The sequence below is a fragment of the Balaenoptera borealis genome (genome assembly GCF_965194805.1).
Source record: "Balaenoptera borealis genome assembly, chromosome: 5".
Classification (NCBI taxonomy): Eukaryota; Metazoa; Chordata; class Mammalia; order Artiodactyla; family Balaenopteridae; genus Balaenoptera; species Balaenoptera borealis.
In genome coordinates, this window is record NC_138862.1 from 65,859,606 (window position 1) to 65,874,415 (window position 14,810).

General features: G+C 40.0%; 2 protein-coding genes across 2 annotated transcripts in view; one reads left to right on the forward strand and one right to left on the reverse strand.

The window, feature by feature from the left end:
• Positions 1-5,650: 5,650 nt before the first annotated feature.
• On the reverse strand, positions 5,651-12,972 carry COX17 (cytochrome c oxidase copper chaperone COX17). Its single transcript, XM_082395010.1, has 3 exons — positions 12,731-12,972; positions 10,497-10,585; positions 5,651-5,784 (listed from the first exon to the last, which is right to left on the reverse strand). The coding sequence occupies exons 1-2, from the start codon at positions 12,835-12,837 to the stop codon at positions 10,501-10,503; spliced, it is 192 nt and encodes a 63-aa protein (XP_082251136.1). The 5' UTR covers positions 12,838-12,972; the 3' UTR covers positions 5,651-5,784; positions 10,497-10,500.
• Positions 12,973-13,108: 136 nt separating this feature from the next.
• Positions 13,109-14,810, forward strand: part of CFAP91 (cilia and flagella associated protein 91) — a 140,253-nt gene continuing 138,551 nt past the window's right edge. Inside the window, exon 1 of the mRNA XM_082394891.1 lies at positions 13,109-14,250. The gene's annotated coding sequence lies outside the window, so the exon portion shown is untranslated. The remainder of the gene's footprint in view (positions 14,251-14,810) is intronic.

Genomic DNA, 14,810 nt, shown 5'->3' on the forward strand with positions numbered 1-14,810 from the left:
AGCAGCAGGGCACGAGGCAGGAGAGGCAGGCCGGGGCCAGATTACGAAGTCAGCCGGCTACACCATCTCTCCAAGAGTGGTCATGGACCATGGCTGGCCCGAGAGCTGTTACTGGTCCATGATGAGATATGGACAGAAACTGAGAGAACTTAAGACATCTTTATACAGTTTGACAGGAAACTTATTAGTCTGTGAATTGGAAAAAATTAAAGTAGTAGTAGTTTACTACTTATAGTTTGAGAAACTACATGTAGTTTCACCACAGGTAGTTTGAGAAACACTGGGCTTGATGCTTTTAATGCTTTCCTAATATAGTTATTAAAATAGAACACAGGCATGATTCTAGGCATTGGACACATACTGCTGAGTTGATCTTAGGCAGACACTACTGGTTCCTTATCCATTTCTCCTTTTTCCCCCAGTTTATGGAACTCTGATTTTGCTTGGGCGATATGTAAAGGAGGGTGGGCTTCTCTCCCAGTTGCCAGGGCCTGAAATAAGACTGGTCAAGGGACTTCCCTGGTGGTGCAATGGATAAGACTCCGAGCTCCCAATGCGGGGGGCCCGGGTTCGATTCCTGGTCAGGGAAATAGATCCCACATGCATGCTGCAACTAAGAGTTCGCATGCCACAACTAAGGAGCCCACCTGCCGCAACTAAGACCCGGTACAACCAAATAAATAAATAAATATTTTTTAAAAAACAATAAAAACTGGTATCAAAAAGACTTCCAAGTTAAAAAAAAAAAGACTGGTCAAATCCAAGCACGATATCCCATTCCCCACAATGGCAACTAGTTTAGGAGTGGACATGTGACCAATGAGACATAAGAGGACACGTGTGTGGGAGTATCTGGGGAAACGTATACTCCCTGATAGAGACAGTAAGGAAGGCTACTACCTTTCATCCTGGCTTGAATACAGTTATATGATGATGTAATGTTTGAAGCCACTGTACCCATGAAATAGGATAGGCCTAAGGATGAGAAGGTTAAAGAGGAGAAAAATAGAACAAGCCTTGGTTCTTCAAAGTATCACTGAGCCATTGTCTCAAACCTGAAACTTTCAACCTTCAGACTTTATGACAGGAGATAAATTACATTTATTACTTAAGTCTCTGTAGTTGGGTATTCTGGTACTCGCAGTTGAAGGCATTCAGATTCCGATCTCCCTAAGGATCTCCGTAAGGACTACTATTCAACCAACAGTTCTCCGAACATCTGCTGATTGTTTTATTCTATGAAAACTGAACGTCATATGACTTGTTATTTGCTACCAATAATTTTCTCTCAAAAGTCTGAGTAAACTGAGAGGAACTGCTCCTTTAAACTCAATCTGACCATTCAGGATGACTTGGTTGTTAAGTGAACACGATGATTTAGTGCAAAGTTGGTTGTCTACTCAATACCCATTTACCATTTACCACTTCCTCCTTGTAACAGAATTCCAGTTTTGTTCTGATATCTCACCTACACATGGATACAAGGAGGAAATCCTGTTTAAGCCAGTCAGCAAAAGGCATTCTGTTGACAATTATTATTGGTCCATAAAAATACACATAACCTAATTTGGCTCAATCAGACCAAAAAAAAGGGGGGTGGGGGTGGGGACTTCATGCCTTAGGAATGATTTCTCTTTCCTCTGCTGCACTTGAACAAGAAAGTACATTATTAGCTTCATTAGTCCTAGGAGAGAGCTCTGAGATGAAAGTAACTTGAGTCTTGGATGGCACCACTGAGCCTTGATATCATTGCATCTAGAGCTTTCCCTAACCCTGGACTGCCAGTTATGTGTTTCCCTTGATGAGGATTTTGTATTACTTAGCTGTCAAAAGCACCATAATTAACACAGATAGAACTACCATCTAGCAGTTTATAATAGCTAAAGAAAGAAACACTGGGTATAGTCACACATGTACTCTTTTAAGGAAAATATTTATCATAGCACTGAATATTCAACTTTATATTTTTATAACTTATATACATATATCCACCAGAATATAAGCTCTTTGAGAGCAGGCCATGTCTTACTAATCTTTGTTCACTACTTAGCACATAGTTGGCATTTACTATGTCCTCAGTAAATGTTGAGTCAAGCAGCCTCTATTCTTGAGGACAGGGGATATGTCTGGTTCACACATAAATACTCAACACTTAAGGCAGTTCCTTGCACATAATAAGCCTTCACTAAATATGTACTGAGTGAATAAATGAATTTACAACTATGAATATATGATGTTTATATTAGACACCTGGTACAGGAAAGAACATTGGGCTTTTGGGCTTGAACTCTAATGACCAAGACTCACATCCCAGTTCACCAGATATTTAACCAGAGCAACTTCCTTAACCTGAGTGCCTGTACTCACCTGTAAAATGGGGATTATAGTTTCTCCATCAGCCTCACATCAGACCCGCAGAAGGTATAGTCAACCTAATGGAGATCTTGCTTAGGGACATGGTCCTGTTCTTATCAACCTTCAAGGCAAATGTTTCACGTTAGACGAAGGGAACTAATTATAGAGAATAGTGTGAATGTATCTGTATTGAGATTTGGGGATGTATTGTGAATAGCAGGGGCTTAGCAAAGAGGTATGTGGTGGTCAGAATTTGGTGATCACCTATTAGGAAGCTAAGTTCTTCATTTTTCAAATTATTGTGGTGACATCTATTACTGTTAGTACCAAAATGCTGCACATGATTCCTGGGAAGGCTTAGGCACTAGAGAAGGGTGGGCAGAGGGTCTTGTGAGATGTACTTTTAACTATGGCCGATGTCAAGAAGGGTGTGTTAATTCTTTACAAATCAGGTGAGGGTATCAAACTGGCAAAGGCTGAAACAAATTAACCTTGCTAAGAGCTTAGGGAAACAGGCACCCACAGGTATTAAGGTATTATAAATGGGCACCCCCTTTCTAGAGATCAGTCAGGCAGTACTCATTCAAAGCCTTGAAAACTCTGGCCCATCCTTAGTTAAATGATTAGTAAAGACACTTGTAAAGACTTTCCTATAGAAACTTCCATTGCAGTATTATAATGGAGTAGCAAAAAAATAAAAAGTGAACATACATGCAGAAAGAGATAAATGGCAAGAAGGTCACCAAAAAGTGGCCCTATTGTAGACTGGTGGGATTTCAGGTGACTTCTTTCTTTCTTCCTTACATGTTTCCATAAAACCAGCCAGCAAAACAATGTATTTTAAAATCAGAAATAATTTAGGTATCTGGTATGTATCCTGTTCAATTCTGAGACCGACCCAGTTCCTAGAAGGGTATTTGACACACAGCAGGCATTCTATAAAACATTTGATTGTTGAATGTATGTAGATAGGGAATTGGTAAGCCATAGAGTAGATTTATACATAGCTACTACAACTCATATTGTAGAACTGAACTCACAGGTGGTAAAATATATCAAGGGGAAAAGGCAATTAATATTGTGATTGCATTAAAAATATGTAGTATAGAAAAATGATCTAATTTTTTGTTTTAGAAAAATGTATAATAAAAGTTTGGAACAGCAAAAATTAACATTGGGAGATGATAAGGTTAGGGATTTTCTTTTTTTTTTCCTTTTGTAGTCCCAGGACATATTCAAGCAGAACCTGGATAACCATCTGCCAAGGATCTGTATTGGGTGGAAAGTTGGTTCACATCATTTGCCTTAGGAGTCCAAGATGCTATTCTTCACCCTAAAAGAATGCTCTGAAAACTATAAAGTGCTTACTATCAATAAAATAAAAACTCTACATCCAAACGAATATTAAAGTGAAAAATATGAATACAGACTCAAAGAATTAGAATGTTAGTAACACTGAATGTTACTGTGCCAAATGCTTTATGTACACCATTTCAATGCGTAAGCACAATCTTGTAACTTAGGTATTGCTACTCTCCCTGTTTTTTTCTTTCAGATGAGAAAGACACAAACGGTTGACTGACTTGCTTGAGGTCACATAGCCAGCTGTTGAACTTAAGTCTGTCACACTTTGAAGCCATGCTCTTAATTAACTAGGAAGGAATCCATGCTCTTAATTAACTAGGAAGGAATCTTACGGAACATTTTAGTTCAGCTCTTTTGTAAGAAGCAATTTTCCAATCGTGATACATGAACCCTACATATTCACTTATTTATGTTTCTCAGTGTCTTTTGTTGTTGAGATCTAAAGCTCCATTTACTTGAAGACAGAATATGACCAATTGTCTCATTAGCTCATAAGCAGCTAATAGGACCACAGGGCTTGTATTACAAGATTTGTTTATACCACAGTCATCCCTCAGGATCCTGGGCGATTGGTTCCAGGACCCCTGTGGATACTGAACTCTGCATTTGCTCAAGTCCCTTATATATTGATAAAATGGTGTAGTTTTTCTATATAATTTAAGTATATCCTCCTATATACTTTAAATCATCTCCTGATCACTTACAATACATAATAAAATGTAAATGTTATGCAAGTACTTGTAAATACAATGTAAACAGTTGTAAATACTATGTAAATAGTTGAAAAAGCAGCAAACTCAAGTTTTACTGGAATTCACCCACCCCCACCCCCCACTATATATATATTTTTTTTAATTGAGGGGAGAATTTCTTAAATTTATTTATTTATTTATTTATTTTTGGCTGTGTTGGGTCTTCGTTTCTGTGCGAGAGCTTTCTCCAGTTGTGGCGAGCGGGGGCCACTCTTCATCGCGGTGCGCGGGCCTCTCACTATCGCGGCCTCTCTAGTTGCGGAGCACAGGCTCCAGACGCGCAGGCTCAGTAGTTGTGGCTCATGGGCCTAGTTGCTCCGCAGCATGTGGGATCTTCCCAGACCAGGGCTCGAACCCGTGTCCCCTGCATTGGCAGGCAGATTCTCAACCACTGCGCGACCAGGCAAGCCCCCCCTCCCAATATTTTTGATCTAAGTTTGGTCGAATCCACAGATGAGGAACCCACAGGTATTTTTTTTTTTTAATGTCTTTATTGGAATATAATTGCTTTACCATGGTATGTTAGTTTCTGCTTTATAACAAAGTGAATCAGCTATACATATACATATATCCTCATATCTCCTCATTCTTGCGTCTCCCTCCCACCCTCCCTATCCCACCCCTCTAGGTGGTCGCAGAGCACCGAGCTGATCTCCCTGTGCTATGCGGCTGCTTCCCACTAGCTATCTATTTTGGTAGTATATGTAAGTCCATGCTACTCTCTCACTTCGTCCCAGCTTACCCTTCCCCCTCCCCGTGTCCCCAAGTCCATTCTCTACATCTGCGTCTTTATTCCCATCCTGCCCCTAGGTTCTTCAGAACCTTTTTTTTTTTTTTAAGATTCCATATATGTTAGCATACGGTATTTATTTTTCTCTTTCTGACTTACTTCACTCTGTATGACAGTCTCTAGGTCCATCCATCTCACTACAAATAACTCAATTTCATTTCTTTTTATGGCTGAGTAATATTCCATTGTATATATGTACCACATCTTCTTTATCCATTCGTCTGTTGATGGACACTTAGGTTACTTCCATGTCCTGGCTATTGTAAACAGAACTGCAATGAACATTGTGGTACATAACTCTTTTTGAATTATGGCCACAGGTATTCTTTAAGAAAAATAAATACATAAACGCCATGTGAGGAACACAAAAAGAAACACACCTGAAGACTTTTGACCAGGGATATTCTTTTTTTTTTAATAAGTTATAAATACTTTTTAATTTATCAATGTTCATCAAAGAGCTCCCAAAGTTATTAAATCTTCTTCATTTTTCAGGAATTATTCATTCCCAGAGCAGACCACCTGCAGAAAAAGATGTATTTTAGAAAGTCAGGTTTCAAGCATCATGTCAGACCTATGGAGTCAGGGAATTAAGATGCTAGAAATGAGTGCCTCAGCTGAGGACTATTAACTAACTGCCACAATTATTCTAAACCAGTCATGAAATAAAAGATCCACATGTTAAAATTCTAGTTCTGTTTAAATAAAAACATCACGGAAACTGTTTAATCCATTACAAGGTTTAACCTTTAAAGTCTTTGTTGAAGTAAAAACTACACATTTATTTATTTTCTCAAAAACATCTTCCACAAAAGACTAAGGGAGTTTACTTTTGCAGATACTAAAGAGAAGAGACCTGTAGCCCCCTCCGTTCTGACTCAAGTGTTTGGCAAAGATCCATGAAGTGGAAGGCAGAAGGTCAGCTCTGTACACAGGCATTTCCTGTGGAAAGTTACTCAATCCCAAGGGCAAAGTAAGGGTAACACTTCTGAAATGAATTTGGAAAGATCAAAAAGGGAGAGCAGCAGAGGATGGGGTTGCTGGTGTACCAGGCTTCTCTCCAGACAGCTGGCAGCCACGCCACCCCCACCCCCACCCCCACCCCCTATCCCAGAAGACAGGAACAATGCCATAAAGGTAATTGAGTGATTTGGGCTAGCCAACTCTTCAAGTCTAATTCAAGCGCTTCCCTCACCTAGCTATTCCCTGCATTTGGTTTAGAAAAGAAGATAAGCCTTAACAACAATGTAAATATATAAACTCTCTCTTTTCTAAGGCTCAAAGGAAGAATACACTTAAAGATAAGCAAAAATGAAGCCACTCAACATTTCAACAGATAGCAGTCTATATAGCATTGCTACCGCTTTTGTTACCGGCTACTATACATCAGGAGGGGCTACCCACTGAAAGCCTCTGGGTATAAAGTCCTTGACAGAAGAGACCCTGTGTCTTCTCATCTTGGCATTTTCTAGAGTTTTAAACAATAGATATCTATTGAATGAATAAATGTTCAAATAGCAGAAATGACCCTTTTTCTTGACTCTCAGGATCATATTTTAATACATCATCAGTTGTCTCTGTGTGCGTTTTGTGTGTGTGAACTATTAAGTTCAGTTAAGCTTAATAAATACTGAGTATCACCACCACTCAGTGACTGTCCTTTAATTTCTTTCAATGATTTTAGCCCCCGAGCTGGATTCTCTAGGTTCCTCCTGGCTCCTAAAGGCAGAAAGATACCAGCTGCCATTTCCTCTTTACATCATTTCTAAGCAGGTTTTAGGTTCCTCTAGTTTCTCTTTCAGTAAAAGAAGCAGTCAAAAGTTAGAAGTGACTAGAATCACCACCATCACACCCTGTTTTTCCTTAGGAGTAGTTTTCAAGTCTCTGCCTTTGCTGCTATTAAATCTTTAGACAATTTATATTTAGTACTATCCCTACTATGTCTTCAGCTTAAGCCAGTGGTTCTTAAAGAGGAGGACACTTGAAAATTATCTAGCAGCTTCTGAGTCAACACGTACAGATCAGGGCTCAGGCTTGTGAATTTTGGAAAACATTCCTCGGGTGATTATACAGGTACACTTACTTTCATACTAAGTCCAGTTTACTGGATTCAAGGTACAATTAAGATCTATCTTATTTAGAAAATAACATTAAAATCTACAAAAGTTTTCGAATTAAGGAAGTTTCATGATCATTACTGGGAATATCTAAGATTGCAAAATATTTTTCTTTTGAAGCTATCCTCGGAAAAATGTGGTCTAATAGTTTAAGAAATACCAATTTAGTTAAGTTTATCTTGTAACAGTGCAGACAGTAGCACTGGATTTTACCCTACAGTCACTGACCTGGTTACTGAGTTATATACACCTATGCATTTCAACAACAGGTCTTTGTAATTAGCATTCAAAATAAAGTTTTAGGATTGAAGTTCAAGACTATGTGTAATCCTAAAAATGAATATGTTGGAATAAAATCTCATTAAGTGCAGGGAGTGAAGTATAAAGTGCTTGAGATTTGGAGAGTAAGAAAGACCTAGATTCTAGTTTTAATGCTACCAACTATCCACTCTTAACTTGAGCAAGTCTCTTTTTGACTTCACTGTCCTTCCATTTCCCCATGGGGGCCAGGGAAATAGGACACCTGGGACCAATGCAGATCCAAACACCTGTTCCTCCTCCAAAAGTAGTATTATACTGAAAATTTAAAAGTGATTATTTTAAATTCTTAGAAAGGCCCTATGTGGATTCAGATTCTTCTTTTTGTAACCAGGATTCAAAAATAATCAGGACATATATTAAACAGACCTCAATAGAATGTCTGCTATCCATGACTTCCAAGATATGGCTCTTCTGTTCTGGTTTCCCTTTGACAGTTTACAAAGCCTATTCACACATATATCATTTAATCATCATAATGACTCTAATGAAGTAGTTTGGTCATGTACTGTTCTCTCTCCTTTACACATGAGAAAACTAAGGTTCAGAAAGTTAAGGACTTGCCCAAGATAGTACAATCAGTTAAAGGTCAGGTCTTCTAAGCCCAAAGCTCTTGCATTTTCTTTTATACACAAATGAAGTACACAGGAATCACTCTTACTCTCTGTCCCAATAACATAGAAAACCATGATATCGTCTGGTCCTCGTGAATATATGCTAGTTATAGCAATAATTCTATCACCTGTGAGGTCCACATGAAGTCCAAGAGACTTCTGATGCTCCTAAAAATTAGCATTTTTACAAATCACCCTTTTTATCAAGGCAGGTTTAACCCTAAGCAACAGCTAACAAAACTGACTACGAAGAAAGTTAGATTAGGAACAAGGAAATCATGTACAAATGTTGAGATTTCATGTCTTTGAAATAATCAATAGTTATACTTTTTAAGAATAGCTCCCCACAACCATATTTACTTATTTTACAAAATGATTCACCATGGGATTTCTTTAAATAACCATCTAATCTTAAAAGCACTTAAGTATATCCTGTATACACAGATATCATACCATGTGTAAAATCACAAAATATATTATGGTTCTCTTTTTATAAATGAAAAAAGTGAAATCCAGATAGGATTAATGTCTTGATGAATATAGATGTAGCTAAAGTAAAACACATGCTAAGCTAGAGAACAGGAGAACCAAGTTAAGCCTCAGGACTTCCAGCCTAGACTGTTTTCCACTACACAGTGATACTTCTTATCAGCTGAGGACAGGTTCTTTATCCCTCCTTTTTCACAGCTCAGTGAGGAAGACTGGCCACATGTAAAATTCCAAAGAGGCAGGAAAGAGGCGAAAGGGAAAGAAGCCAGGCTCTCTATTACTCCTACACTGGTATGTAGCTTTGGCATTATCTCTCAGCTATTATTAAGTTATAAGTGGTGGTGTGGTGTGGATCTTATGGGGGAGTAAGGGCACCAAGCAGAGGGAGCCTCTGGAGACAGAGGTTCCAGTTCTGACCCTGCCTATAGGAAGTCACTTCATATCTATAGGCCTTAGTTTCCTCATTTGTTGATTTATTTAACAATCCTCTATTGAGCAACTATTATGTGCCAGGCACTGTTACTGGTCCTGGAGATATGCCAGTGAGTAAATAGAAAATTTCTGTCTCAGAACTTACATTCTAATTGAAGTAAAGCAATTCGGATGATTAATAAATACAAAATACGCAGGCAATGGTGTAGCCCAGCCACTAGCCACATGTGGCTATTAAAATAAAAAAACAAACATACAAAAAATTCAGTTCCTCAGCTTTACTAGCCACATTTCAAGGGCTCCACAGCCACATACGGCTAGTGGCTACCATACTGTAGAGTGCAGGCACAGAATGTTTTCATTATCACACAAAGTTCTACTGGACAGTGCCAGGATAGAGTGATGGGGAACGGATGCTATTTTAGATGGAATGTTGAGGGAAAGCCTCTCCAATTAGCAGGCTTGAAAACAGATCTGAAGAGAGATCTGAAGTGAGGGAGTAAGTCAAGTTGCTATCTGAAGGAAGAGGTTCCAAACAAAAGGAGATAATTTATTTGTGGTATTGTTGTATGCACATCACTTAAGGTCACTTTCAGCATTAAAATTTGAATTCAAAGTTCTTCAAATAATGGTCTGAGGTTTTAGTTTTATTAGAATAAAGCATGGTACAAAAGAAACAGCAACGATTCCATTTCTGTTTTGCAGAAAGCAATGCTTCCATGAGCTGCCTACTCCGTATTTAAAAACACTTCCTAAAAACTCACAAGATTAGAAACAAAAAATAGAGAACACTTCCCTTTTAAGTCAGACAAGTGAATATTTTGAACTTCCTAAGCCGTGATTCCTCTGTCTCTAACATAACTCTAAAGGCTTTTGCCAAGCCCTTTCTTGAAAGCTTAATTCTCCCCTTCCCAAATCCACCAAACACCTCTAAGTTTTTTTTTTTTTTTGGCTGCACCACGCATCATGCAGGATCCCTACCAACCAGAGATCAAACCCAAGTCCCCTGCAGTGGAAGCGTGGAGTCTTAACCACCGGACAGCCAGGGAAGTCCCACCCCTCTCAATTTATTAGCATCATTTACTCCGTACACTAGAAACTGAGACGTTATCTTTCCAGTGATACTTAGGAATGTTAGATTAACCAGGTGAACTACCTTTCAGAGAGAATGTTGCCCAATGACCGCTAAATCTGTAAAGCAATACACAAATTTGAAGCAATCAGCCTATGTATTACCTTCCCAATAAGACAGTAGCGTGCTCACCATTTCATATCTTAAATCCCAGGGCTCTCATGCATTCCTTGTGGGCCTCAATTAGGTGTCCACAGTTCTCTTCTCCTTTCTCAATGATGCTATAAAACAAAATGTACTTGTTATCTAACAAAGTAGGCACTAAGCACATTAGTGGTAAATCAGCATGCAAGACAGTGATGGGGAGTGAGGCCGAACATGGATCTCACTGAATACAACTGGAGTTTTAAAAAATGCTATTATACCAAATGGCTTTGTTTTATTGGCTCTTGTGATACTTCCTTGCCCATGAAAATGTCCCACAGATAACTAGTTTTGGGGGGGCGGGGAAAGAAGGAATCTGATTAGAAGAAATAATTATGCATATTAAATATTGCCTCTAGACAATATCCAAGGAATAATACCGCTCTATAATGAATAAACTGAATAAAAAGTTAACATTAAATGGACAGAAAGAAGAGCTTAATTTTTTGCCTATCCCAGAGGAATTAAATTTTTGATTCTGCTCTACATTCAAATACACCTAAGTAAATCTACTTCTAACCACAAGACACCCAACACAAAGAGCAAAAAACATTTGGCTGCCAAGAGCAGCCTGATGAGCCCCACTCATGATGATCAAAGAACTTTTTACTTGTAAAAGGAAAGACTAGGACCACACAGCTTTATTTCTAAGGGCCTGAAAATGTAATTTTAGCAAAGAATCAAGTTAAGCCAAATTCAACTACAAAAAAAAAAAATTGACTCCTGACTCTAGATATCTGGGGAGAAGCCATAGCAGTCAGAGGTAATTGATGCAGAAGTAATTTAAAGAAAGGTAGGTTCTCCTTCCTTCTAAATTCTACGTATCCTTCGATAACTTTAAGGGCTGTCTGCTTGGGATACCAAGCTCCTTATGAAAATCATAGCTAGCCCTCCCTGATCGTTTACTGAATGCTGTAAATACTGTGCTAGGCACTTGATGTGGCTTATAGCACAGTAATCCTGGAGGCAGATACTTTTATTAGGACCATTTTACAGATATGAGGCAGATATGTTAAATAATTTGCTCAAGGTCACAAAGCTGGTTGGTGGACCAGAATTCAAACCCTGACACTGGATCCCAGACTCTTAATCATAATACAATAATATCTGAAGGTTCAATAAGTACTTACTGTTAAAGTGTGTAAGTATAGTTACCGATCATAGTAGTCTTTCAATTCTACCTTCACAGTATTATTTGCAAAGTACTGAGTATTAATAAAAAGCACTGAGCTCCTACAACTTTATTCCCCCACTATGCCACTTATGATCTCTTTACTTTCTATGTGAGGACAAAAAGGGGCTGGAGGGAGAGGTGTATATCCACATTATCTGAAGATTTCTTCTGAGATTTGTTCCACAATAGAGGCTGTATACCAGCGGTCCCCAACCTTTTTGGCACCAGGGACCAGTTTTGTGGAAGACAATTTTTCCACAGGGTCGGGGTGGCGGGGTGGGTAGGTGTTGGTTCAAGCTGTAATGCGAGTGATGGGGGAATGGTTCAGGCTGTAATGAGAGCAATGGGGAGCTGGGGAGCGGCAGATGAAGCTTCACTCACCCATGGCTCGCTGTGCAGCCCGGTTGGGGGTCCTTGCTGTATACAATAGCTGTATACAATAATAACAAACAAAACCTTTTGCGGGTTGATGGTATTGTAGATGTACTATTCTCAACACTATAATGTCACCTATGTCATAGCCTGGTTGATTTTTAAATCATCTATCTAAAAGGGGTGGGGTTAAGGGGATCTTCCCTACTGTTAAGAAACGTACCCTGTCCTGTGTCCTACTATGTCTAAATTTTGGGAGAAATTACCAGAAAACTTACTCTTTGATACTGCCAAACCTGGTACAGCAATCATTAACTTTAATGCTCCATTAACTTTAAGCTCCTTTAAATCAAGCAGCATCTTTACCCATTTCTACGTCTTCGGACCTAAGGCAGTGCTTGACCTATAACAGATGCTCAGAAACCCTTTGCAGTAAAGAAGGAACGGACGAAGCGAGCCCGGGTCAATCCGATCTCTCGCCAATCCCCTCATGTTTCCCCAGCCTGAGCTACGGGCTCAGTTTACAGACAGCTGACTGCGAAGCCTACCGGGCTCTACAACCCTCAAGAGCGCCGCACGACAAAGCGAGGGCCACGACCAGCTCCACGCCGGGCAGAGGCGCCCGAACGCAGCGCGCGGAGCCTGCCGGCCGCCCCCTCCCTGGCTGCGCACTGACCACGCATCGCGCGCCTTCTTGGTCTCCGGGCAGGCGCAGCAGGGCTTCAGAGGCTTCTTCTCCTGCGACTCAGATGGGGCAGGGCTTGCGGCCGCCAGACCCGGCATTTTTCGCGCCAAAAGCAGCAACTAGTACAGACACCCTAAACTCTCCAGCCTCCGCAAACGCCGCCGATTATCCGCAATCACTTCCGGTAGTCGCTGTGAAAAGAACAGGAAGTCCTACCTCCCTCTGACAATTGGGGGTGGGGGGAAGGAGAAGAAGGGATTAAAAAGGGAAAAAAGGCGCGTGCGCAGAAGAGGCAAAAATGAAGCCATTAACGCGAGAGCGCCTCTTCAGCGCAGGCGCAGAGAGGCGAGATGAAAGTGCTGCGAGTTTGTAAATCAACTTGGGGAGGACCCACAAAGGATGAAAGTAGGAAGGTTACTCGGAGATATCTCAACCCTACACCCACCACGAATGTCGAAAACCGAAGCCCGAGAAGGTGAAATGACTTGTCCACGCCAAACAAGAGAAACCACTAGCGAAAGCCAGTTCCTCTTGAATATCAGATTAGTTCCCAGTATTTTATGCTCAGCATTATCTGCCTTTTTATTGTCCTCTCCACCCCCCTTCAATTTGAACAATCCAATTCACAAGTCTTGAAAAAAAAAAAAATTCTCTGCTACTCATACCTCACCCCACACGCTTTAAATCCTCAGCTAGTTGGTATTTATAGCTTCCTCTCCAACTGATTTGATTTCAGTATGACTTGTCCAGTCACAGGGCAAATATACCGGTTAGAAAAATGCTTTTTCCTCGTCATTTCTCAAATTCAGTTAACACCTATCTACCTAAGTAGAAAGTAAACTGGTGCCTACGTTATTTGCAATATAATGCCCATACCGTTGCGGTTTTTTCTGCAGAGAACTGTTGGAGAAAGAATGAACTTATTTTTTAGAGCAGGACTTCCAGGCGTTCGTAAAATAGCTGCCTAGGGATAGATATTTTGGGTAATCAAACTTTCAGTATCACCTAACCGAGGTTTGTTTCTGTATTTCAGAGATTTAGCTCAGGGAATCCTTAGGAGTGTCTGTGAACTGGTGCCCTGTAGGAGTAATTTCTATGTGTGTATTTTCGAAGATACTAAGACCATCCCCATTTCGTCATCTGAAAACTACTAATTAGCATGATTTTTACTTCAGTCTGCATTGATATGTTTAATAATACAACATCCTGCCCTTACATTCTCCTGAAGTCACCCTTATCCACTATTATTTCAACTAGCTGTTCACTCCCATTGTTCAGTTATCTTGCTACTCAAAGAGTGCTTCTTGAACAGGCAACGTCGACATCGCTTGGAAATGTAGTATGCAATAAACACAGTTCAACCAATCAATGGGGAAAAGAAAATAAACTGGAAAAAATTAAATTCCACATCTAGATGTGGAAGGTCAAACTAAGAAATTAATAGAAGATAGAGGAGATTATACCAAGGGGTGCGGAACAACCTGTTTGATGACATTTCAAAAGAACAAATTGTAAGTAAAAAAATTGATGAAGTTAATTACATGAAAATAAAGGCTTGAGGATTTACAAAGGACATGCTGAATTATATAAACTGTTACCCATATCTGCCTCTAAGAGCTAAAGGATCCTTGCCTTGATTTATCTCTTTGCTTATTTCAAAGCACCGGGTATTTGTCAAAGATGTTTTACAGCTGTGCTTCCAGAAACGTGCAGTGGTCAACCAACCTGAACCGGCTCTGACTTGACCACAGAAATGTTTCTGCGCAGATGAAACCTGGCAGTGTCCAAAAGTTACCTTTGCTTCATTACTATGCTAAAATCTCCACCCAGGGGGGAAACTTGCACTCTGCTAGGCACAATCCATGCAGTGTGCAAAGAAGTGTGGAAGACTGCACATGCCCCTGAAAATCTCCCCCCATTTCCTAGAGCCTTGACTATGTCCCTGCCTCCTAACCACTTAAAATTCCTTTACTCCCCTCCCCTGGGGGAGAAGGTATATTTAGAACACAAGCTCTCTCTTCACCATTCCTTGATCAATGAATAAAGCTTCTGCTCTGCTATACCAAACCCG